The sequence below is a fragment of the Panthera onca genome, chromosome D3 (genome assembly GCF_046562875.1).
Source record: "Panthera onca isolate mPanOnc1 chromosome D3, mPanOnc1 haplotype 2, whole genome shotgun sequence".
Taxonomy (NCBI): Eukaryota; Metazoa; Chordata; class Mammalia; order Carnivora; family Felidae; genus Panthera; species Panthera onca.
The window spans coordinates 25,580,929-25,606,481 of record NC_138350.1 but is presented as its reverse complement, the minus strand read 5'-3'; the positions used below and the strand labels follow the sequence as shown (position 1 = coordinate 25,606,481).

Here is a 25,553-nt window from a genome sequence, read left to right as displayed (position 1 = left end):
TTTTTTTACATCACAGTTAATCTTAAATTTCTTGTGGGACTAGATATGTCGGTCAGGTGCCCCATGCTCATCATCCTTCTCGACACGGCATCTAAGAATTCTAGAAGCTCAGAGGGACAAGCATCTGTTTGGATTGCCCATAAATATCCAACTGATTTCTAAAGAATGCATGTCAACATAACTACCATAGGTTCCTGCCTAGTAATTGTGTTAAATTATATGTTGTGGTATTGTGTAACATAGGTTTATGTTTTATATTTGTGGAAAAAAAATAACGGTTTTCTGATTTTTTTTTCTTAACAAAAAAGCCGTTCTCAAAGCAAGCTGTAGAACATGTACAAAGTCACCTATCCAAGAAACAAGTGACATCCACTCTTTTCCAGGTAAGGCAAAAGTACTTCAAAATACATACAGCTGACCCTTGAACTACATAGGGAATAGGGGCACTGACCCCCTGTAGTCGAAAATCCACTTATAACGTTTGATTCCCACCCTCAAACTTTACTGATGGCCTGTTATTGACCAGGAGTCTTACTGGTCACATAAACAGTTGATTAACGCCTACTTTGTATGTTATATATATTCTATTCTGTATTTTTATAATAAGCTAGAGAAAAGAAAACATTAAGAAAATTATAAGGAAAATGCATTTACAATATTGTACTGTAAGAAATCAATGTATAAGTGGACCTGTGTGGTTCAGACTCCTGTTATACAAGGGTCCCCTGCAGATTGTTCTCTGTAAAGGGACATGCACTGCACAAATGAGCCAGGAGCCCTTAATCTTGGTCTAGCCTTGAATTTGCTCAGAGACCATGGGATAGCACCTGCCCGCAGTGCCCCAGCCTCCGTATGTGCAAAATGAGGAGAGGGATTAACTCTTCCCCATGGTTGTCTTTATCTCTATGATTATGTGAGGTAGAAAGTCAATAAGTAAAAGAGCTAATTACAAAAAACCCATTTACTCCATGGATCCATTAGCTTTTAGTCTTTAAAACTCAGTATCGATGCTGAGTAGCAACACTTATTAATTAACGAAATGTGCTGTGTAACTTCCAGAGACCAGTGCAGCATGAAAGACATGGGCCCCTTGGTCAGAAATTAAGAATTTCAAGATGGCGATAGCAGGGCCCCAAACCACGCAGTGGGCCCTTTTGGGTGTCAGCCCGATGGGGCTGCATGGGTCACACACCCAGAAAACCAACTCTGGTCACCCGGGAAGCCTCTGTGACTTTCCAGGAACCATGCCAGGCCGTAAGGATTCGGTGGCAAACAGGACAGACCTGTCCTTACCTTCCCGGAACGAGCAGTTGAATAGTGCAGATAACTGTTAAGTAAATAATCACGGTGATGAATCTGTTATTGAAAACGGGACAAGCACCGACAAGGGCAAGTGGAAGAGTGGGAACTCCCACCAGTCCGAGTCTCATCAGTTTGTGTTATGGGTTCCTATTTATGCAGTGTGGAATTTCTTTTCCATCCTTTCCAGCCCTACATAGAAGAAATTTGTGAAAGTCTTCGAGGCAACATTTTCCAAAAATTTATGGAAAGGTATGAAACTTCACGTATATGCCTGACATTTCTGGGGTGGATACTTGCTAGGACGTTATTTTAACACATTAATATATATATAAAATCTTGTATAGGTGTATCTCCTTTTACCCAGTGAGCTCTGTCCTTATTAAAATGTGTGCAGATTTGTTCATTTGACAAGTACTTAACTGAGCACGTACTATGTGCCAGGCTTAGCCTTAGACTGTTACCTCAGTAGTTTAAAGTATTATTTAGGATTCACATATCTTAATGTCTCTTCATTTTGAATCTCTTTAGCTTCAAAATGGTCTAAAGTTTAAATAGACTATGGAACCACAACATTAAAAGTAGCTTATTGGGTCACCTTTGCTAATGCAAGCCCTGTTCTGTTAACCTCATTCCTTGGTTTGCACTTTGAGATCCTGCCCCCGAAAGTGGATCAGGCCTGCACTTGATTCCTCATGTGATGGAACTGAAGGGTCTAGGCAGACGTCTGTGCTCATATACGTTATTACGATCCCTGCTAAATATGTTCCCTTTGAGTGACTCAGACTATACGTGTGTGCTTGTCCTACAAAACCCTGAACGCATTCAGTGCTGCCTGCAAAAGTGCCCTTTCAGGCACCCAGCAGTCGGGCAAATAGCAGGATTTCGAGTATTCCTCTGTGAACAGGCACCGCTGGAATTGGGGCTTTTCTGAAACCGAATCTGCATTCGCACAGACCGTGCTCCTCTCCACAGACTCGGCTAATTTCTCGACAATCGACATGATGATTGTGTCTCAGGGCTGGAGCAGCCCCGCAGCTGTTCCATAATTGCCCTTTAAAAACAAATGCTTCTTCAAGGCGGTTTTTTGCTCCCCCCCCTCCCCATAGTCTCTGAACTAAAGTAATTAAACAAAACAAAACAAAACAAAAAACGTGGTGGTGTGATTCCACTAGAGTTCAAGAGACAATTTTATCCTGGAGTAGAGTCAGTACTTGGGGGAAGCGAATATGCATACAAATGATTATTACACTTCTCTGAGCAGGAGCAGAGACTTTGCTAGAAAGCAAGTAGTTCACACCGAGGGGCTAGGCTGGCTGGGTTTCAGCGGGAGGCCTGCCCGCGCTGTCTCCATCTCCGTTGGTTCGAAAATCTGACCTTTCCCACTCTTGGGTCGGCTGAGAGCTTTTAAGTGATCCTTGGGGCAGAGGGGAAAAACAGGGATGGGCATAAAACTCGGAGGGAGGGGCGTCCTGTAGCTCTTTGCTCTTAGGTTGTTTCATGAGCCACCAGGCCAGCCTGCCTGTCACTTTTCTCCCCGCTGGTCGAGCCTTTGGCTCTTAGTGCACCCCCCCCACACACACCAGCTGTTTGCATTTACACACACGCACACGCGCACACACACACGCGCGCACACACAAACACACACCCCAGCTGTTTGTGCTTTAGGCCAGCACGTGTACTGGATTTTCTGAAATCATCTTTTCTGAAACTATTCACCGTATCATGTAAATACTTTTTAAAAGCGAATTTCTTCATTTTTACACCGCCCTGGGTTCTTTTTACGTGACCACAGTCTCAAATGAGAATGTAAAAACTCCATTGTCAGACCTAGAGTTTCGTGTTTGGGTTTTGAAAAGCGTGGGCACTCCATAAATAGAACCTTGTAGCCTTCGGCCTCAGCGGGACTGGCCACACTCCCCGAGGGTCTCACGGTGAAGGCGGTCTCTCAAGGGCCTGCACTGCAGCCTGGTAATAATGAGGAAATCTTCCGCAGTGCCTTGGCCGGTCTGTGCCTTCACTTGAAGCAGGCAGGGCCCCAGGGCTAAGTTCCAGGCGGGGCTGTGTCTGGGATGTGAGCTTCCGTCAGGCAGTGAACTTCAATTGCCCAGCAGTCTTAAGCCCGAGTCACAGATTGGGGTTAAAAATGCTTAGCCTACACCCTGCCCGCACTGCACCCCGGTTGTTTTTGTGTCTTTAACCTCTGCTCTTCCCTCTGGGGTGGCCATATGTCATCTGCAAGGGCGCTGGCTGTCAGGAGCCCTCTGTTGCCCAGGCTCTGCTCTGTCCTCAGCCCTAGTTCCTCTTCTGTCAGGAAGTGCCTGATTCCAGCTTTAGGTATTGACCAAAAATAGCACTCAAAGAACCTCCATGGACACATGACTGACCCCGGACACCCTGGGGGCTATCTGTACTTCCTAAAGAAGAGCTTGTTACAGCGAACCCATACCTCAAGGGCAAAATGTGAGTTTGAGGGTGTTCCTTTTTTTGGGGGGGTGTGTTCTTTTAGGGCAGGATATGTGTTGGGATTTGGTTCCCTCTTCTCTTGGTCAGCAGGATGGTTCTCTCCCAGGTTGTTAATCTTCCCCAGCTGGTTTGCAAGTTTGTAAATCTTGTAAATTTTGTAAATCTCCAGATCACCGGCCCCTGTTGCCAGCTCTGAGTTCTAGAGTCCATGAGGGAAGGGAGTGGGTTTGCTGGTTGGACTCATCATGCTTTAAAAAAACCAAAACGTTTGAAATAACTCTCAGAAACTCTCCAAATATAATTTGACTAACCTCACAGAGATGATAGGGAGATCAGTGAAACACTCTGTAAGCTTCATTTTAGATTCATTGACAAAAGATGCCTCAGAATTGTAAAGAGTTCTTCTGCTTTTGATTTTCAACGTGATTATATTAGCCTCAGCAATATTTTTAAAAGATCCTAAGAAGGCATATTAAATGAAACCCCCAGGAAACTGGGATATTTAGATGCCTTAAGGCATTCTGTTACAGTGCTGATAATTCCTATACCATGCATTTCGTAAGTACTCTCTCCCTCCCCCCACCTCTCCCTTTCTCTCTCTCTTTCTCTCTCTCATTCATTCATTCATTCATTCATGCATTCAGAGAACCCTGGATACTGTGCCTGTGTAAGGAATTGTGCCAGGGGCTACGTGAAATCCAGCAGTCACCAAGAATATTCTTTGCCTTTGAGCTTTCAATCAAGAATGCAATTCATTTGAAAAAATGTTTTAAAACAAACCCCTTAGACGGCGTTGCTCATTAATTAATGAAAATCATGTCTGTATTAAAATAGGTGTGGGGATAGGTATTTTTCTTACTTCCTGGAAGAAAAATCTATTCATCACGCAGTTGAGTAAATTGTGGGAGCAAATCGGCTCAGTAGGACTTAGCGGATCTTGCGATTCTAGCCTGAGGGGCTTTTTCTCCTACAGCATCTGTGTCTTGGAGCAACAGTGCTGGGTCTGGGTTCAGGTCTGGCCCCACCACTCCTCTCACTGTGTGACCTTGGCCACACCTGGGTCTCCCGTGCTGCGGAATGGGCATCTTCATCGACCAGGGCCTTGCACATGAAAAGCCCCATGGGGTGTCTGCTATTCTTAGAATTCCTTACAAATACTAATTTTCTTGTCGCTTAGAGCGGCATGGTCGGGTATGGTAGCCACTAGCCACGTGTGACTCCTGAGCACTTGAAATGACCGGTGTGACGAGTGTGAATGGATATGGGCTCCAGGTGCAAAATACACACTTAAGTTTCAAAACCAAATGTAGGAACTAGTTTGTAGAATGCCTCGCTACTAATTTTATACCGATTACATGTTGAAACGATAGTTTTTTTGCTGTACTGGGGTTCAAGAAGGTAACGGTATTCAGATTAAACTACCAGCGTGGCTCACGTTAGGCCTTCTCTTGGACGGTGCCGATTCAGATAAAGACGCAGTAACCACAGTTTAAGGGGAACACGCCGTCTTTCACCTGAATCGTAAAATAAAGCTGAAGCATAAAATAAATGCTTTGCGAGAAACATGTTGGAAGAAAACATGCCTCTGGTCAGGAAGCAACACAGGTGTTCCATCCGAGGTTGTCTGTTAACATTGCCCCGTCAACCCGACTCCTGTGACACGTGACTCTTCAGTGACCATTATTATATTCTTTTTTTAGTGACAAGTTCACCCGATTTTGCCAGTGGAAAAACGTAGAATTAAACATCCATGTGAGTATCCTCTTAATTCTCCCCCCCCCCTTTTTTTTTTTAAATAAAAACTTCCTCTGGCTTAACTTCGTGAGAAAATACTTTATCCCGGAGCACACTCCCACGGGTAATGCACCACTAACAGATGTCTCCCTTACAGCTTTAACGTAAGAAGGATTCATCCCCCCGTACCCGGTTTCGTAAACAGTTCGAGGTTTAATTCTCTTTTTTCCCATTCATATAAGGATGTGTTTATTTAGTTAAGAAAGGGTATTTTAAGCAGTGACTGACCCACAGAAATAGTAGTAAAAAATACAAGTCTCCTACAGAATGTGCTTCCCACATGCTCTTGTCTTTCGGCATCCTGGTAAAGACTCTCTTCTCTTATTATTAGGTCTAATCTTGTCATAAGAATGATGGCATCTCTTATTAGCCCAAGGTTTCATCTCCTTTTTTTTAATTTATTTTTTTTTAAATATTTTTGAGAATGAGAAAAGCAGTCCTCAGAAACTGGCTACTTTCTAACACACATTTCCCGAAAGGCTCATCTGCTTCCAGCTTTCAACCTCAAGTTCTGGGGCATGCCCCCTGCTTCACTTTTAGAACCCTCCTTTTTTTTTTTTTTTAATTTTTTTAATGTTTATTTATTTATTTATTATTTTTTTTTTGAGAAAGAGAGCACGAGTGGGGGTGGGGACAGAGAGAAAGGCAGACACAGAATCCGAAGCAGGCTCCAGACTCTGAGCCCTCAGCACAGAGCCTGACGCGGGGCTTAAACTCACAAACCCGAAGATCGTGACCTGAGCTATAGTCAGACGCTAAATCAGCTGAGCCACCCAGGTGCCCCATACCCTCGTTTCTTGATACAGCCTCTTTTACCTTCCCCTTCATGTCCATTTGTGAGTAAGAAAAAGAAATCATCAACTGGATTTTTTTTTTTTTTTAACTTGAGGATACCATTGGGAGAAGCAGTTGTGTGTGTGTGTGTGTGTGTGGTTTTTTTTTTTTTTTTTAATTCTTCTTTTTTTTTTTTTTTAACTTCCCCTTTCTTTCACAGTTCCTGGCAGGATTGTAGAAACAAGAGGGAAATCACACATTTTTCAAAAATATCCTCTGTATTTGCCATAGAGCTTTCTCACGCTTCTGCTCCTTCAGCAGACCCCGGGTGCTCATGTCCTGCTGTCTGTCCCCTGAGCATCAGATGTGAGGCCTGTGGGCCCAGTTAGCTGCGGCTGCAAACGTGTTTCAAGGGCTGTGTGGGGGGAACCCTTCAGGAACCTGACCCTTAACTTGCCAGCACGCATAAGCTACTAAGGTGTTTGCTCTTTTCCGCCTGCCCCTTTGGACATCGGGCTCACTGTCTGCCTTTGTACCATCGAAGACTGTTAAAGCTATTGGGGAGGTGGGGCATTGCTGAGATCCTGACACAAGGAAAGGGCTTATGAATGAAGCCTCTTGATACACTTTCCTCCTACTTCGGGTCTTGTTTTCATGCTCACATGCCCAGCATGAGTCCTAGCGATTCCCTGACGTTATCAATAAAAAATTCACATGGCCGGCACCCGCCGAGTTTTCTCATCATATGGCCCGCTGTTAGGAAAACATAGATGCCCTCGATGTAGACTTATTTTTTTACCATGACAGTTCCTGGAATTGCTGAGCTGTTCCCACACTTCCGGCTTCAGAGTAGCTGAGGCGGCTTTTCATCTGGACTAGAAATTTCACACTCCCCTGTCTTCGGGGCATACGGCTTACGACCTAAAACGCAGGAGATCGGAAAAACAATCTGACTCGGCTCCCACTCTGTCCTCGTCCCACTCGCCTCCCTTTTGTGCGCTTTGAGGGTGGAGCACATGGAGGTTCTAGAAAGTCTGGCAGCCTTGCACATCTCGTCTTGCAGTCCGGGGAATCAGTCACAGAAAGGGTAGATCCCTCTGTCAGAATGGCTCTTTTAGTAACTGTGTGTTGCATGAAAACAACAGCATAATTTTAATGCAATTCTGTGTTTTCGTATCGTGTTTTGAATTCACAGTTGACCATGAATGATTTCAGCGTACATAGAATCATTGGACGAGGAGGATTTGGTGAAGTGTATGGTTGCAGGAAAGCAGACACTGGAAAAATGTAAGCTTTCTATGGGTTTTGTGCTTTGCATCAAAAGAAAACACCTGCATAGGTTTGTGGAAGCCCCGATCTCACTCCTGAAGTAACTTAACCTCAGAAAGAAAAGGGCTGTTTTTTGTGAGGCATCGGAAATGAGAACAGTTGGCTGGAACTTCCATCACGTAGGGTGAAATGGGAAGTTAGCCAGTGACTATGTGTCATGAGCCCCTATCACTCAGGCCGTGGGTGAAGCAGTCTGGGACCTAGAAGTGACCAAGAAGGGGCGTTCTGTACCGCCTCCCGGGCCAATCGGTTGCAAAGAATTCTCTGCTTCGCAGAGGAGAGAACTTTTCTTCTAGACAGTGACCACCCGTGATTTAGCACATACACTTTTCGGTGGTATAACATCCCAGGAGATGTCGGTTCCCGTAGTTGGGTAGCTCGAGCCCTGGCGAACAGGATGCCCTCCTAGGAGGGTCGTGATCACGGGTCTCCATGACTGCGTCGGCCGCTGATCGTACAGGTGGTTGATGTGAGGCAGTTAACATGCACGTGTGCCGGGTGTGAGGCTCTTCCGGAAAGTGAATGGTGGAGTTCTTAAGTGGTGCGGGTGTCGGGGGGGAGGTGGGCTAGTTTTTAGAAGCAGTTTGTTTACGTGAGCATATATCCAAAAGCAAAAGACAATGGGAAAATACAGTTGGATAGGCCCAGAACCACCAAGTTTGATCAAGTGACAGGCCTTTTAGAATAACAGCCAAGTGGAATAGTCTGTGCGGCTTGGTCTGAGTCGGTGTAAGAGGAGTAATTGGGGTCAGCGAAATCAGTGTCCTTCTCCCCCCACCACCGGGTCATCACTCAGCCTCCGCTCGGGTCCTCCCCGTGATTGGGCACTGACGGCCTTGCCAGGTGGCCCTCTTAGTTTTCAGACAGGTCCAGTAACTGGCACGATCTTTAGTAGGTGGGGGCTGGAATTCACCTTCACTAACTTACACCCACTGGTCTTCCTGTTTTGGGGCCCTGCGTGGGGTGAACCCAGTGTCTGGCACTCGGGCATCTGACGTCTGGTGCCCTGCTGAGACAGGATGGCCTGGTGATCCAGAGTGGGGGCCCTGGCGTCCCATGGCCGGGTCAGACCCGGCTTCCGCTTTCCGGCCGGCACGAGGTTTGTGCCTTCTCTCGGCCTCTGCACCCAAGTCTGTAGGGGGCGGAAAATACTTCCTGGTTGTGAGAATTGAACGGGATGGTACATCGTAAAGCCTGCAGATAACTGCCTATTCCATAGTCCGTATTAGCGAACAGTCCTCTGCGGCCCCGTCTCTGTCCCAATTCTGTCTGTACTCCCGCGGTGGACTTTGATAATAAGTGTCGCTCTTCCTTTGGCACTTATTCCGTTTCACCAAATGTGTTCGCTTTCCTTCCTCACGGCCCAGGTGTTTAGGAGATCTGCTAATCTGCCACATGATGTGCAAGTCAATGTCACCGTGTGTCCCTGCATTACGTTGGTTATTTCACGCGATTCTCTGTGTGTGGAAAACTGTCTTCCACTTTCTAGAACAAGGGTAGACGCTTACCGGGGAGTCCCACAGCTAGGAAGCGGCCAGGCTCAGTCCCTGTGGATCCTGGAGCCCATCCGTGAACTGCCACCCACCTCGCTCAGAAGCCAGTGGCAGCCAACTGGCTTAACCCCGGGGCTCAAGGCCCGTGTGTGCCAGCTTCTCTGGTCTGCAGTTTGAACGTTCTTCCGAACGCCAGCCTGGTATAGTGATAGAAGCAGTAGGACACAGTTTGAAAATTCATCATAGAACTTAAATGAAGAACACGTTACTTCATATGTTCTCATGTGTAATCCCTTAACTAAGCAAATTAACGTCTCCATCAATGGATTTGTTATAAAGAGCTCCTGGGAGAGTCGATAAAATTACCAAATTTGGGGGCGGCTGGGTAGCTCGGTCGGTGGAGCATTGCCTCTTGATTTCGGCTCAGGTCACGATCCCAGAGTTGTGGGATCGAGCTCCGTGTCGGGCTCCGGGCGGGACATGGAACCTGCTTGACATTCTCAACCACTTTCTCTCTCTCCCCACCACCCGCTCTATGCTGCTCCTGTGCACGCACTCTCTCTCTCTCTAAAAAGAAAAGCAAATATAAAATTTGAACATCCCTCTCTCTTTTGCTAAGTCATAACATTGTGAGTTATGATCAGTTAGAAACAAGTGGATTTTCTGTGTCCCGTCACAGCCGGACAAACATCCACATTGTGTGCCGGGGCCTTGTAAAGTGGGACTTACAGCCACACACAGAGTTCTGAAGCCCCTGAGGCCCCTGTGAAAATGTCCTTTCAGCTTTCTGCTGTGCTGCTGACAAATCATCCTTCTTTCTTTAACCTGCGATTATAGAGAATGCCAAATAGCATGTCTGCATTACCTTAATAGAAGTTTGTACCAAGGCTTCAAAAAGCTTGAGTTGTCAGCTCTTTCTTCTCCACCAACTTTTATATGAAAGTCTTACGGATTCTTTTTATTATTTGAAAATACGATCACTTCGATATCCAGATTAAAAACAAAACAGGGCTGCCTGGCGGGCTCAGTGAGTGGAGCATGTGACTCTTGATCTCCAGGTGGTCCATTCGAGCCCCACGCTGGGTGCAGAGATTACTTAAAAAAACTGAAAACAAACCAATCAAACAGCATTTTAGAACGTGCCTTTTTGAGCATGGGCTGGCCCTTTTCATTTTGTTGGTTGCCAGTGTTTGAGTCTTGCCCTCTGCACTCTTGCAAAATCTTGACCACTGCTGAAATCACAGTTCCTAAAAGCTAAATATTACACACACTACTGCAACACACAGTAGCAACTAAACAGCAACAATATGTCCAAAGTTTTATTTTCACTAAATTTATTCACATCCCTCTACTTCTGGTTCTCATTTAACTGGAACTTCTATTGTGTAATGGTATTAATATCTTAATTATTGCTTAATTTTTTAAGCTTTCTTTTGATTTAAAATTTTTTAAAGAAACCTTTTATTTTATTTTATTTTATTTTATTTTATTTTATTTTATTTTATTTATTTTTGAGAGAGAGTAAGTGCATGAGGGAGAAGCAGAGAGGGAGGGAGATCGAGAATCCCAAGCAGGCCCTGCACCCAGCATGGAGCCCAAAGCAGGGCTTGATCTCACAAACCGTAAGATCATGACCTGAGCCAAAATCAAGAGGCCGATGGATGCTTAACCGACTGAGCCACCCTGGCGCCCCTGACACCTTTTTATTTCGAATTTTATTTTTGCCACCTAATTTTAGGTTTACAGAAAGGGTTCAAAAACACACCCAGTATCTCTGTCTTACGTTACTATGGAACATTTCTCCTAACAAATGAACTAATATACATTATTATTCACTGAAGTTTCTACTTTTTTGGGTTTTTTTTTTTACTTTACTTTAAAAAAAGATTTTTTTCATGTTTATTTATCTGTGAGAGACAGAGAGAGACCATGAGCAGGGGAGGGGCAGAGAGAGAGGGAGACACAGAATCTGAAACAGGCTCCGAGCTGTCAGCACAGAGCCCGATGTGGGGCTCGAACCCACGAACTGTGAGCATAAGTCAGACGCTTAACCGTCTGAGCCACCCAGGCGCCCCTTTACTTTACTTTTTTACTTTACTCTTTACCCAATGGCCTTTTGTGTTAACCAGATCCCGTGTTACATTTAAGTCCTCTCCTCCCCTTAGGCTCCTTTAGACTGTGTAGTTTCTTGGACTCTCCTTGTTTCTGATGGGCTGTGCTGCTTTGGGGACCCCTGGCCAGGTGTATTGTACGTCTTCCAGTTTAGGCATGCTTTCCTCCTGGTTATACTGGGGCTGTGGGCTTTTGGAAGGAAGACCCCAGTGGCAGAACACCATTCTCATTGCGTCCTATCATGGGTGCCCGTCGTCAACATGACTCCTCACTGTTGATGCTGACCTTGACCGCCTACTTGAGGTCGCGTTTGTCAGGCTTCTCCACCATAACGTCACTGTCCCCTCTCCTCCACACTGTCCTCTTGGAAAGGAGCTTACTGTGTGCCGTCCCCACCCAAGGAGTGAGGAGGGACGCTCCACGTTGAAATGTTTTCTTAATGCGTGCAAAATTTAAAAAATACATTTTTTATAAATATTTCTTTTTTTATAATTTTTTTCTTTTTTTTTGCATGACAGTCAGCAAGTACCATTTTGCTTCTTTCAAACACTTCCCGAGTCTTTAGAAACTTTCCCCAGTACGACATGGATCGTTTAAAGCAGCTTGGATTCTTTCCAGCGCAGCTCTTTCAATAACATTTATGTTTCCAGGTACGCAATGAAATGCCTGGATAAGAAGAGGATCAAGATGAAACAAGGAGAAACATTAGCCTTAAATGAGAGGATTATGTTGTCTCTTGTGAGCACAGGGGTGAGTATTCCGTTTGGAGCACTGCTTGCTCTGGTCTTTGCTGGTTGCTCGGTTTTCCAGATCGAGACAATTTATTTAAAATGCAGGCATTCTTTCCCGGCAAATTATGCAGCCAGCCAGTTTTCGGGTGAGTGAGCGTTTATAGCAGGGAAAAGCAGCACTAAGTTAATATAAATAGTGTAGAATCCTCATATTATCTCTGTTTAATTTGGGAGTTGGAAAAGTGCTAGCAACCATCATTATGCACACCCACGACGTCTCCCTTTAGTGGCTGTTTTATGACTTTCCTCTCTGCGGAACGTGGTTGCCGAGATGGCAGGAAATAATTGCGGCAACGGCAACGAAATCACTTGAGTCTAGTTAAGAACTGCCTGCATGACGGAGGACTGACCCAGAGAAGCTGGAGTGCAAGGAAAGTCGCTCTTGTCCCTTTGTGAACAGATAGAGAGGAAGCATCTTGGGTTACTCAAGTCCGAATTGCACTTGGGGCTGTGCGCCATCAGAAGGTGGCTCTGTCTTCGCGGCCCTTGCTGCTTTTCACCTGCTGCCGTGGACTTCGGTCATTTCCATTTCCAAAACGGTGTTTCCACCTGTTGGACAGTTTATTTGTCCATCAGCCTGGCATTTTTAGCTCAGCCTGTGTCAGAAACTCCTGCCCCGTGACTTCTTGCAAAACAGGATCCCATTCTGGCCGTTTTTGCAGTGAATGGTATGAACCTTGGCGGTTCTGTATTTGAACAGATGGGTGTGAAGACACCCAGAAAAACTCAGTGTCCCAGAAACCTGGGCAGTCCTGCGTGTGCCAGAGGGCCTGCCATCCAGCATGCAGAGGGGGTCAGGGACTCAGGGTCTCCAAGGGAAGGCAGGAAATGAGGGTGGAGTGGCCAGACCCATGCTGAGTGCCTCCCCCTGTGAATTTAAAGCTAATCACCAAGCCAAGAAGGTTTATATGCAGTGAGATATATTGGGGAGGGTGTGGCCTCCCGATAGCCTAGCTGGTTTCTAAACAGGCTCATTCTCACTGGAAGGAGAAAGGAATCAGACTTCAATGGTGAATCAAAGAACCCTTTTCGACTAGTAAGCAAGGAACCCGACACCCGGAGGGGTTAATTTCCTTACCCAGAGTCTATGGACCCTCTGACTAGTGTTCCTTTCTTACAATCACCTTCTAAGCTCTGTGTTTTTTGGTTAGCACCTATATTTAATGTATTGTGGTTTATGTTTTCCTGGGGTTCGTTTGAAGCAGTTTCAGAAAGGTTATGTGCTACCGAAGTAAAGGATTCTCATAATTTGGCTCAACCATAATAAAAAAGAACACTGTAGCTATAAATAATCTCTAACTATGTGCCTCTGCCTCCTAACATCTGGACATTGAGCATTTCAAGTAAGAGTCGTGTTGGGTGCGTGACCGCGTTGGCACCTACTTGGAACCGAAGCTAAGCAGCTCACACACTCTTGGAACCAGTAAGAATGGCATTGGTTTCTAGTTTCTATTGGAAATGTCATCGCCTTAAATTTCAAACATGGGTGTGCCCTTACTGCAGATTTTAAGTGGTAATTAAAATATTAATTTTTCATGAGCCATCTCCATACCTTGCATGTTTATTCTCGAGAAGGCCTGTGGGGAAAACGTTGGGAGTGTTGAAGAAATATACATACAGTTTTCACATAGCATTTTTATAGTTACTTTTTTCAGGCGAGGGGGAATATGGTTATGTAGATGTATCGGTCATTCTTCACCCATCTTAACCCTCCACGGGAATAAATAAAAAATTGGTCTACTACTTTGAGCTAATTTAAAAGAATTATTTATATTTTTAATTCAAGTATCAAGCCTTTTTGTTTGGTTTCATTTTTTGGGAATTAGAGGTTGATGTTTTTTACTTATCAATACATAATTTAACCACAAGTGCTGTAATAACACTATTTGGAATTTTTTCCTTTTCTTTTTTGCTAATCAAAGGCCACTTTTTCTGGTTCTTTAATCATCTTTAATTTAAAATCACCTCACTAGTACACTTAAGATCAGCATGTTGGCATGGAACTGGAGTGCCGTCCCTCATTACAGTTTTCCTTTTATTGGAAGGGTTTTTTTGTTTGTTTGCTTGTTTTTCCTTCCAATTTCAAGTTGAGTGTTTCTTCCCCCAACCTTTCAAAGAGACAGTGGCAGTACCGTTCCCAGTTTGATTCTAGAATAGTAAAAGGGTAATCTTTAGGATTAAGAACTAGGATAAGTATGTCCACAGGTGAGAATGTCCATAGCTGAGAAAGAACAGTCAGCACCTTCACTAAACAGTCACGTAGTGTCCTCCAAAGTGTCATTCATTCCTTGAAACACATTTCCGTGCCTAGATCATGTCAGGCATTCTCCTGCAGGATGGAGGGTCCCAAACTGTGACTTTGGTCCCTGCTCTTTTAGAGCTACACAGAATGAAGGAAGGTGGTAGTGTTCACATGATCTCAGAAATGTATAAATAATCAGGACACCTCTAGAAGGTGCCCGGTGCTCAGGAGGCACTTAGCAGGGAGGAGGTGGCAAGGGATAGTCCTCTGAGGTCACAGGAGGTGTCAGTGCTTGTCTGGGTCCTGGGCGCTTCAGGAGGCTTTGCAGACTTCGGAGAAGGTCAGCTGAGCTGGGGTCTCGAGTGGTGCGTGCATAGCCCCAGATGAAGTTGGGAGTGGAGAGGGAGACCGACAGAGGCCAGGCCAGCCTGTAAAGAGCTTTCTAGGGCAATACTGAGGATTTAAAAAAGAAAAAAAAATCTTTTAGCAATTGGAGACAAAGTGTTTTAAGCAGGAAGTTAACAGAAGCCTCCTCCTGACTGCAAGGTGGAGAATTTTCTTGAAGAAATACTGCGTGCTGTATTTTATCACAGTTTTGCAGAGTTCCTGCAAAAATACAAGCTGTTTTGCTCACTACCGGTAGGAAATCAAAGAAGACAGTTCCTTGCTGAGGGTCTACCTCTACGAGGCCCTTTAGTTCTTACTGCCTTTAATTTGTAATCAAGGCAGAACATCTTAACCATAATGATGTTCACAACTGTATCAGCCCCATCGCCGAACTGCCATTTTTTCACACTGGTCGGTATTTGGTTCTTTGCGTCTCGAGCTTCCCACGAGACCTGGTGTGGTATCTGCCCAGCACCTGAGAGGTGACGGATTGCAGTCAGCATACAGATAACTGAATCGCATCCCTTTAACTGAGCTCTTACTTGACTTTGCCACAGAAGCCCAGCCTTTGTGAGCAGCGTAAGTAACATAGAACCCTGGAGAGGGTCAGGAGACTGGGGGTTGAAATCCTGGCTGGCTACCACATTTCTTTGTGACCTCAGGCAAGTCATTTCCCCTTTTTAGGGCCTTAGTTTCTTTATTTTAAAAATAAACACGCAAGACCAGGTGATTTTTTTTTTTTTTAAAGAGCCCTTCCTGTTCAGAAAGCCTGTGATGCTAAATCTACAGTTCGTGTCCCTTCTTAATAACATATGATCTTAAGTGAACCTATTCTGTTTGCCTTTTGCCATTTCCTTGGGGTTACCATTAGAAGGATCATATCCCATTGTGTTCAGAAATACCCCTTGGTGGAGTGAGTACAGATGCCTCTGGAGCTGGGAAAGACTCTGGCCTCACTAAGTTCTGGGTCCACCCGCCTCTCTGCTCTACAGACGAATTGCTCATCGGATCAGGAACCAGAGTGTGTGGGGAACCCCGTTCAGGAAGGAGCAGAATGAGCCATCTTCAGCAGGCTATTAAAAAGGTGGTTCCCTAAGGGCTTCCAAGTGGGAGGGTGCCCCCCACCTCCAGGAAGTCCACATGGCTTTTAACAGAAAAAGGAAAGCACTTTTATTTTGCCTGTTTAAAGCAAAATCAGCCTTGAAATCAGTAATCACTAATACCATCTCAACGGTGTTTTAAGGCAAACTAGGTAACCACAAAATGAAATTTGTAGTTCATTCCGGAAGATACATGGAAATTGTATTCAGGTTCATGAATCTCTGGTATAGAAAGGAGTCAGATTTATCAGTATGCCCTTAATACAGAGGTTTGGACGATGCAGATTCAGTGTATAGATTATTCTGTTGAAACCTGACTATTTTCTGTGGAATTTAATGATTTTTTTGTTTCTGTTAAGAAAGTGGATATAGATGTGGGGTGTTTTTTTTGGCCAGTTTCTATTTTAATCAGTTGAGTGGCGAGTATACACTGTATATAAAGAATCTAAGTGGACCTAGTTATAGATCTGGCTTAGCACTGAGGAGTTTTCACAAGGGAACACAAGCATGTGTCCAGCACTCAGATCAAGGGATAGAAAGTTAGTCGTATTCCTTGGGGCACCTGGGTGGCTCAGTCGGTTGAGCATCCAACTTCGGCTCCAGTCGTGATCTTGCAGTTTGTGAGTTTGAGCCCTGCGTCGGGCTCACTGCTGTCGGTGCAGAGCCTGCCTTCAGATCCTCTGTCCCTAATCTCTCTCTCTCTCTCTCTCTCTCTCTCTCTCTCTCTCTCTCCCTCTCTCTCTCTCTGCCCCTCCCCTGCTTATGCTCTCTCTCAAAAATAAACATTAAAAATAATAAATAAATAAATAAGTAAATAAGTAAATAAATAAAGTTACTCATATTCCTGAAGTCTTGTGCCTCTTCCAGTCACCTCCCCCGCGCCCAGGTTAACTACTACCCAGATACCTAACACTGTCATTTAATTTGGCTTTGCCTGTTTTTGAACTTGGTATAAATGTGCCCTCTCGCATCTGGCTTCTCTCACTCATCGTTGCTTGTGAGATTCACCTGCATCATCGCACGTGGCCATGGTACATTCTGCGGCTACGTAGCAGAGGTCCGCAAGCTGCGTATGGCCAATGGACCAGATCTGGCTTGTGGCCTTTTTTTCTGTAGAGCCCATGGACTGGCAATGGGTTTTCCGTTCCTGAGGCATGGTACAGAAAATAAACAAAGGATATGTGACAGAGGTGGCCTGGAGCCTGCAAAACCGAAAATAATTCGTGTCTAGCCCCTTGTACACAAACTTGCTGACCCTTGCTGTATAGCATTCCCCCGTGTAAAGCGACCGCGGTTCACGCGTCCGTTCTAATGCCGGTAGACATCCGGGTTATTTTCCGCTTGGGGCTCCTTTGAACAGTGCTGCGAGGAGCATTCTCTTGCGGTTCTCTTAGTGCACATTGGGTACGGGCTGCTGTGAGGTGTGCAGCTGGCGGTGGAAATGCTGACGCCTGGGGTTTGCAGACGGGGCCCAGTTTCGGCAGATGGCTCCGACCAGTTGCCAGAGCAGTTGTTGGCACCGTGCGCCCCTGGGTGTCGTATGTAGGGGTTCTGTTTACACCCTGTCTTTCCAGCCACTTGGCCTTGGTGGTCTTTTTGATTTTGCCCATTCTCTTGGGGTTTAGCGATAACCCATTGTGAGGACACATCTCCTTGGTGACCGCTGATGCCCAGCACCTGTTCATCGGCTTGTGAGCCATTCGATGACCCTCCTATGTTTAATGCCTTTATTGATTTGTTGGCTGGTTTATTCATTCATATTGTTATTATTACTCCTACTATTGCCGTTTTTTGCCACTGCTCTGTTGGGTCGTTTGCCTTTTCCTTTATTGATTTATGAGAGCTCTTTATATATTCTAAGTATGAGTCCTTTCTGCGTGTATGGATTGCAGATATCTTTTCCTATTCTGTGACTTGCCTTTTTACTCTCTTGATAGTGTTTTCTGAAGGCCAGAAGTTCTTGATTTTATTTTTGTCCAGTTTAGCAGTACTTTCACCATTAGTGCTTTTGGGTGGCCTGAGAAATCTTTACTTACCCTAGGGTCACAAAGATACTCTCTTTGCTTTCCTCTATAAGATTTATTGTTTTCCCTTCAGATCTTCGTCTTCCTAAAGTTGACTTTAGTGTGTGGTGTGAGGTAGGGGTGGGCGTTCACATTCTGTTGTACAAATATCCATTTGTTCCAGCATATCACGGAAGGGCCATCCTTTCCCCTCACCCTGTTGTGTCACTTATCACAAATCAGTTGACCATTTATGTGTGAGTCTATGTCAGGATTCTCTCTTCTGTTGGTCTGTCTGTTCTTGGGCTACTACCACACTGTCTGATTTACTGTTGCTTTATAATAACTTTTGGGGCACGTGAGTGGCTCAGTCAGTTAAGTTTCAGACTTTGGCTCAGGCCACGATCTCACAGTTCATGGGTTCGAGCCCCTCATCCAGCTCTGTGCTGACAGCTCAGAGCCTGGAACCTGCTTCGGATTCTGTGTCCCCCTCGCTCTCTGCCCCTCCCTTGCTCACACTCTATCTCTCTCTGTCTCTCTCTCTGTCTCTCTCTCTCTCTCTCAAAAATAAACATTAAAAAATATATATTTATATATATTATATATATTTATATATAATATACATAAATAAGTATATGTAAATATATAAAACTATATATAAATACATATTTATATATAATATATAAAACAAATATATATTTATATATAATATATAAAACAAATATAAATATAAAAATATAGATATATATAATATGTATAAAATAATTCATATATATATATATATATATATATATATACACACACACAATAAGTCTTAATATCTAGCACTATGACTTTTCTGGCTTTTTCTTCTAGAGTGAATTTTTCCTGGCTGTGCACATCTCCATATACATTTTGGAATCAGCTCGATTTTCACTTTAATTAAAATTGTAGCCGGGCGACTGGGTGGCTCAGTTGGTTGAGCATCCGATATTGGCTCAGGTCATGATCAAACTTTGTGAATTCGAGCCCCGCATCGGGCTCGCTGCTGTCAGCACAGAGCCCGCTTCAGATCTTGTGTTCCCGCCTCTCTCTCCATCCCTCCCCCACTCCCACTTGCACTCTCTCTCTCGAGAATAAATAAAACATTAAAAAAATTTTTTTTTAACTTGCATAGAATTTCTAGAATACTTTGGGGGAAAACTGACATCTTTACAATTGAATTATTCAGTCCCCGACTCTGATGTATTTTTCTACTTTGAAAGCTAGCTGCGTTCCCTTTTTATGCTCAGTGTCTCAAGACGGTGGTATAGATATTTCCTCCCACTGGGGTATGGTTCTTCCAACCTCAGAATCAGAGAGAGAAATGGATATTTGACTAGCCAGAACCAACATGTAGAGCAACAGAGAGCCTGGCAGGGCAGCGATATCTTTCTGTAGAGTCTGGGCCCTTTGAAGAAGCTGCAGATAGAAGGGTCATGGTTGAGTTGGCGAGAGACAAGACCTTTGAATTCATCTGCTCCACTCTGTATGCATTTTGTCATGTAACCAGGTCCGTTTTGGTGGGACGGTTAAGGTTCCTAAGGAGGGGTCTCTGTTCAACGCACAGGGCAGCGGCATGGACGAGACCTGTGGATGCTCTCTGGTAGAAGATGTGCTACCTGGGACAGCTTTTGTTTTTCTGACAAACTGTGGCTTTTTTTTTTTTTTTTCCCTCCCTAGGACTGCCCTTTCATTGTCTGTATGACCTATGCCTTCCATACTCCAGATAAACTATGCTTCATCTTGGATCTGATGAACGGTGAGCAACACGCAGGAAGTCTGAGTGCAGAGAGAGACTTGGCCGTGACGTGAGACCTCAGCACACCCTGATCTGCACACGCCAGCAGTTTGGGTCTCTGGGATAATTGGGTTTCCCCCTGAAATTTAAGGAAACCTTCTGCTCTTCAAGTTTCCATTGAAATTCATTTTAAGTTCCCCTCTGCACCCTCCCAGTTTCTCACCAGGAAGTTTGCACTTTCCGGAAGAGATTTTCACAAACGATGTAAACTTCATCTTCTGGAACGCAGCTGGCCTAGATCTTTAATTAGCTTGTTTCCTAACCCTCAACTTTTAGGAATGAGATGCCTCATAAGAACGTAGGCCAAAGATAGAAGTATATTAGGAAGCCGACTTTGAAGGACTGGCTGTGGGCCAGCCCGGCTTCTGGCTGGACGGACCAGCCGTCCATTGGTCTTGTAAGCTATGAGTGCCGACAAAGTTCTAGCTAAAAAAGTAGCTTTCTAATGCTAGAGAGTGACACGGCATGTACTCAAAGCGTTTTCCGTAACAAGAGCTGACGTAAAAGGCATCGGGGACAACAAATGGACAGCTTCCTTTTTTGGAAGTTCATTTGAAGTTCGGTTACATTTGGAGGGTTTGACCCAAAGCCAGACCTATTCAACAGCGTGGAGGAATTTCACAGACGTTAATAGTGGGCCAAGAAGCCAGACACCATAGCACATATCCTGCGTGATTCCACGGTTAGCACTCTCAGAACGGTTAAGATGAACGGACGGTGGAAGGTCAGATTGCAGTCCCCTTGGCCTAACCGAGGGGCCAGGGGCTGAGGCATTGACAGGGAAGGGCACGGGGCCTCTGGGATCCTGCACACCTTACATCTTGACCTGCCAGTGGTTCTACAGGAACACGTGTGTGTGGAAGGGAAGGTGCTTACAAAAGCAGGGGCCATACAGTGGGCACACGTGAACTTTTCTAGATCAGTAGAAGCTACTCCTTGACAGCTTATGAGAACATTCCCTTATCCTGTTGGTGGCATTCTCTCACTCTGTAACTTGAGCCCATATGGTAACTGATTTTTTTCCAAACGTTTTATTATGGAAAATTACAAACACAGGGAAAAACTGAAGAAATTGTACGGGGAACACCCAAATCCCCACCTACCTGGATTTCACCAGTTATAATTTTACGGTTGCATCCGCTTTATCATCTGTCTCTCGGTATGATCATTTTGTTTGTTTGCTCATTCCTTTATTGTCCCCGGAGCCAGTTGCCAAGCCGGCTACTGGGTCAACCATGTCATGACCTGTTCATTAGACAGGAAGTTAGTGATCCAAGCAGGTTAGCTTGCGAAGGTACACGTGGGAGCTGGATTCCCAGTCTGCGAATGATGGCTTCCTTGTCTATTGCCCCGGCCACCCACCCCTGCACTTAAGTGTTAACAATGTATAAGCTTCCTCTATACTCTCGAAAGTGTTTTGTCAGACTACGCAAGTCAAAGACAGATACATACGAAGCAGGAGCCAAGTTTCCTTTTTGTACTGCGTCCTAACGATTTAGGATGACGTTTTTTGTTTCTTGCAAATTAACATGCTTTGCCTTGACCTGTCCTTCTCTGATTCCAGGGGGCGATTTGCACTATCACCTTTCCCAGCATGGGGTATTTTCTGAGAAGGAGATGCGGTTTTATGCCACCGAAATCATCCTGGGGCTGGAGCACATGCACAATCGGTTTGTTGTTTACAGAGATTTGAAGGTAAGGCAGTCTGGTTTCGGGACCTGCGCGGTAGGTATCGCGGTCACGGGTGTCCAGACGGTCCCTTCTCTTTCATAGGACCTGCCGTTTTCCTCATCTGAGCCCTGGGGAAGTCACCTCTGTGTGGTATCCATCTGTCCAGACCCTAAACTCTGTTCCAGGATCTCCCTTTCTTCCTAGTTGTCACTGTCCACCCAGTGTGTCCTACCCTGCCTGGTGCAACACACATACTAACTCAAAAGTTTTTCATTGGTTAATGAATGAAAAGCAAGCCAGGAGTTACTTGGTGTTGCTGATTTTACAATTAATTGTAACGCACTTAATGTTCACTAAGCAGCCGATTCGGCCATGGCTCTATGTTAGAACTCGTGATGTTCAAAACTGAACAAGCAAAGAACATGCATCTTCTGGGATTCATACACCGGTAAACTGAGGCGTAGAACGGCCGAGCCACAACTCCTCCGAGGCAGGGCCAATCAGCCTGCAGAACTTTCCCCCTGCAGGCCACTCTGAGAGTTGCACATTGTTTTAAGACTGTTCAAAATCACCAACAGATTTGTAGATCCTTGAACTGCAGAGCCCTAGACTGTTGGTGCCTGGGCTTCTTCACTCTCACTCTCCCTGGACTGGGAAGAAAAGGCAGTGAGTCCATTCCGAGTCTCCCCCTTCTGAACCACGATGCTCGGTCCTGGGTTCTGCGTTTATGAGGGAGCTGGGGTTTTGCTCAGTATGTCCATAGGGACACTTGTGGTCAGAAGACCGGGATAGAGACAAAAGAGACCTTGACAAATGATAGAAATGATCAGGCAGATACATAAATGGGCACATGATGACGCGAAGAAAAACGAGAGGACAGACAGTCTCCCAAACTGAGAAAGCAGTCCGGGAGGACGTGTTTGCCTCCTCTTTCAGATTCCTTCTGGAACAGACCCAGGGCCACCGACTGAAATGTACAGCTTATGCTCCCTTTTCTCTAAGTAGCTATGTTTTGATCGGCTGCCTTAGCTTTTTAAAGTTACCTTCTAAGAATCTAAAAGATGGTATTTTCTTTTTGAGCCTCTTGGCTTTTTTTTTTTCTTCACAAAATGCTTTGTACAAGTTAAGGCTTTCTGCAAGGTTACAGAATTACTCCCTTAGTTTTCATCTGAGCATGAAGGAGACAAAAATATATTTTCATTGAATTAGAAATAATTAGGCAGTGGTTGGCACCTGACATTTTGTTCCCCTGCTCCGTGAGTTTTGCAGGAGAATATAATACATGCTGAAGGCCCTTGAAGCCCTATTGTAATACATTTTAATTTAAATCTATAACCGGTCTCTAATCATCTTTATGCTGTATCTTGTTTTTGTTTTCGAATCTATTTAGTAGGCAGTGGTATTATTTAATTTCTATTCAAACTGAATTCTAGTCACTCATGATTATTCATGCTTGAGTTTTATAATAGCATGCCATTATTTTTATTTCAAGCAAAACAATAGTTGATCTCCAGCAGAAAAATATTAAGATGACTGTAATTCAGCGTGTATTAGGGAGAGGAGCTTTGTTTTCCTTGCTCATGCCGACTAAATCCAATGTCAGCGGATATATGTCATCAGAGTTGTGCTGAGAATCACAGTGGGTCATTCGGTAGGGTCCTGTGTTCTGATTACGCACTCACAGGCGTGCCGTTCGAGATCAGTGTGGCACGGTGGAGTGTTCTGGTTTCTTAGGTCAGCGTTTGTACGTTCTTGTGAGCTTCCTTTCTGTTCTGTGCCTCGTGGCCTCATTCCCGGAGCCCTTTGTGGGTCACAGAAGCCAAGAAGCTGGTGGGCTCACTCCCTTTGTGGAGAGGCGTGCTGTTCTGGCCGGGCCACAGTCCCCACGGGGGAAAGGAGCTACTTTCTATCTCTGGTGAACTGTGGTCATAACCCCCCCCCCCCCCCCCCCCCCCCGCCCAAAGCTCCCTGCCCTGTGTCTCCTTATCTCATGAGTAGGCTCCTTTGTGTCTGTCATTGCCACTTTCCTGCTGGACTTAAACGTGAAAAGGGTTACTTCCCGTGTTATACCCCACTCGGATGTGATAGTATGGAACTTGTGTTTAGATGAAACGGTAAGTTACCAAGTGCGTATAGTTTCAGAAATTCTCAAAGCCCGGTGACAGTCTGGGGACTCTTGAAGATCATCTTGTCTTTCTCTTTAGCCTGCAAATATCCTGTTGGATGAACACGGACACGTCAGGATATCCGATCTCGGTCTTGCCTGTGACTTTTCCAAAAAGAAGCCACATGCGAGTGTGTGAGTAGCACATCAACTCTCTTCACTCCTGTTTCTCTCCACGACGCGTTGATTCGCTCAGACCCCGATCTGGTCACTTGCTCCCCCTGCTTTTTCTTGCTAGAGGTGATTCTTAATATGTGATAATGCTGGGAGGGGGGCAGGTCCCAAATCCCTGGCGATGGGAGACGAGATAAGCGGGGAGCGTGGATGGACCCAGAGAGCGATGTCAGGGGCCGGGGTATCTCTGCAGCACACCCGAGCCCACGATGGCAGGGTGACCCTTGTCAGTCAGTTTCCCTGCTTGACCGCAGTCTTCTCCGTAAAGTAGAGGCCGTAGCAAATGCCTGCAAGTTGTCTGTCCTACGGATAAGGGAAGTCTGTGTGCCTGGGAAGGTGCAGAGACATCTGTGTGGAACGCTCCAAGGGAGGCCCAGAGGTCGAGTGTCTCTCTCCAGCTACTTTTCTCCTTCATTTGCAAAATGGCTTTTTTTTTTCCCCCCCGAAGGGAAATTAGGAATCTTTTTTCTTTTTTTTTTTTTAATTAAAAACACAAATCATCTGCTCGCAGGTCATGGTAGACTGGGGCATTTATTACATCAGTCCTCCAGCAGACCATGTGGAGGGAACCCCATGCCCCGCAGCCCCCAGCCAGCACCTGACCCCCCCGCACGCCCCCCCCCCCCCCCCCCCGGAAGCTTGAACACGGGGCGTAAAGCTACCACACCAGGGCTCCGCAGAAGCAGAATGACACGTCATTTCTGTTTCTTCGGCTATCAGTTTATCTGAGTGGAAAGTGTAGACATGTGTGCGGTCTGTGGAAGGGCAGATGAGTGTTGCTTTTATCCTTTCTCTTTGTCAATGGATCACTCTCAGCACTGAAATCTTGGAAAATTACATTTTCATTGTCCACCTTGAGCTAACATTCATCTCCGTGGTGAATGGGCCTGATGAAACTCCCCGGGGTCTCCTGTCACGCATCCATTCAGAAACTAAAGCCCAGACCCTTCTTTTTGTGGGTCTAGAGGTGGCCCTGCATGGCAGTGCTGGAGGAGGGCCTGCGGTAAATCAGAAGCGCCTTGTGAGGCCCCGATCAGATGTGAACGGAGGATAGCACCGATTCTGAAAACACGTTTCCTCCTTCCCTCAGAATCCGGGGTGCTGTGATAACAGCGTTAGCATTTTGCCGGCACTTTACAATTATGAGGCCAGAACCTGTGGTCGTATAAGCTTCTCTCGGCAAGTTCATCAGACATTTTTAAGAGGGTTGTTTGAATTTTTAATGCTGCAGCCATTTGGTATGCTAATTTCTTCAATTTAGTGTGGCCGCCACTGAATACGAATCCTAGAGCTCAGAAAAGTTAATCTTGCAAAGGAATTAACTTGCAGCAATGGGATGGCGTTATTTATTTCCTTACAGAGCTGCACCCGCTTCTTACTGTAATTCACCTGTCGGCCCCAGGAGGCGGGCTGCTCTCAAGATTCCAGCAGCAGCTACAAAAAGGGGTAGGCGTGGGAAGGTTGGTTTCTACGCTTACATGATCATAGTGAGGCCACTATATAAAAAAAAGATAAAGGCGCAACCAGATGCTTTTTTTTTTTTTTTTTTTAAGTAGAGGGGGCATGACTGGGATAGGAACAGGCTTCTGAGTCAGCAGATCTGGGTTCGAATCCTCTTCCAAGCCGTGCTTCCCTTCTCCCCTCTCTAAAAAGGACATAACAACGAAGTTTATTTCGTCTGATTGTTGTGAGGGTCAAGTCAACTGACTAATACGGCAAGTTTTTATGTGACATTGGCCGGGTGCTAGGTGCAGGCAATGCTGTGGGGACCCCTTGGAGCCGGCTGTGCGGGAGGTGGCCCTTGAGTGGGTGGTGGCGTGCCAGGAGCCACAGCGCTCACCGTGTCATCGGTTGAACATCAGCTGTCCCAGGTGTGCTCAGCTGCTGTGAATACGCTACGATCTTCATAGAAACACCAGACGTTATAGGTAGAAT

The 25,553-nt window shown here is 45.4% G+C and overlaps 1 protein-coding gene across 2 annotated transcripts in view; it reads left to right on the top strand.

The window, feature by feature from the left end:
- Positions 1–25,553, top strand: part of GRK3 (G protein-coupled receptor kinase 3) — a 131,711-nt gene that overhangs the window by 74,561 nt on the left and 31,597 nt on the right. For both annotated transcript variants that reach the window (XM_078435582.2, XM_078435583.2), the window contains 8 exons: positions 309–383; positions 1,490–1,551; positions 5,466–5,517; positions 7,529–7,620; positions 11,918–12,017; positions 19,492–19,570; positions 21,174–21,304; positions 23,485–23,579. In XM_078435582.2, coding sequence (XP_078291708.1) covers positions 309–383; positions 1,490–1,551; positions 5,466–5,517; positions 7,529–7,620; positions 11,918–12,017; positions 19,492–19,570; positions 21,174–21,304; positions 23,485–23,579 — 686 coding nt within the window. The remainder of the gene's footprint in view (positions 1–308; positions 384–1,489; positions 1,552–5,465; positions 5,518–7,528; positions 7,621–11,917; positions 12,018–19,491; positions 19,571–21,173; positions 21,305–23,484; positions 23,580–25,553) is intronic.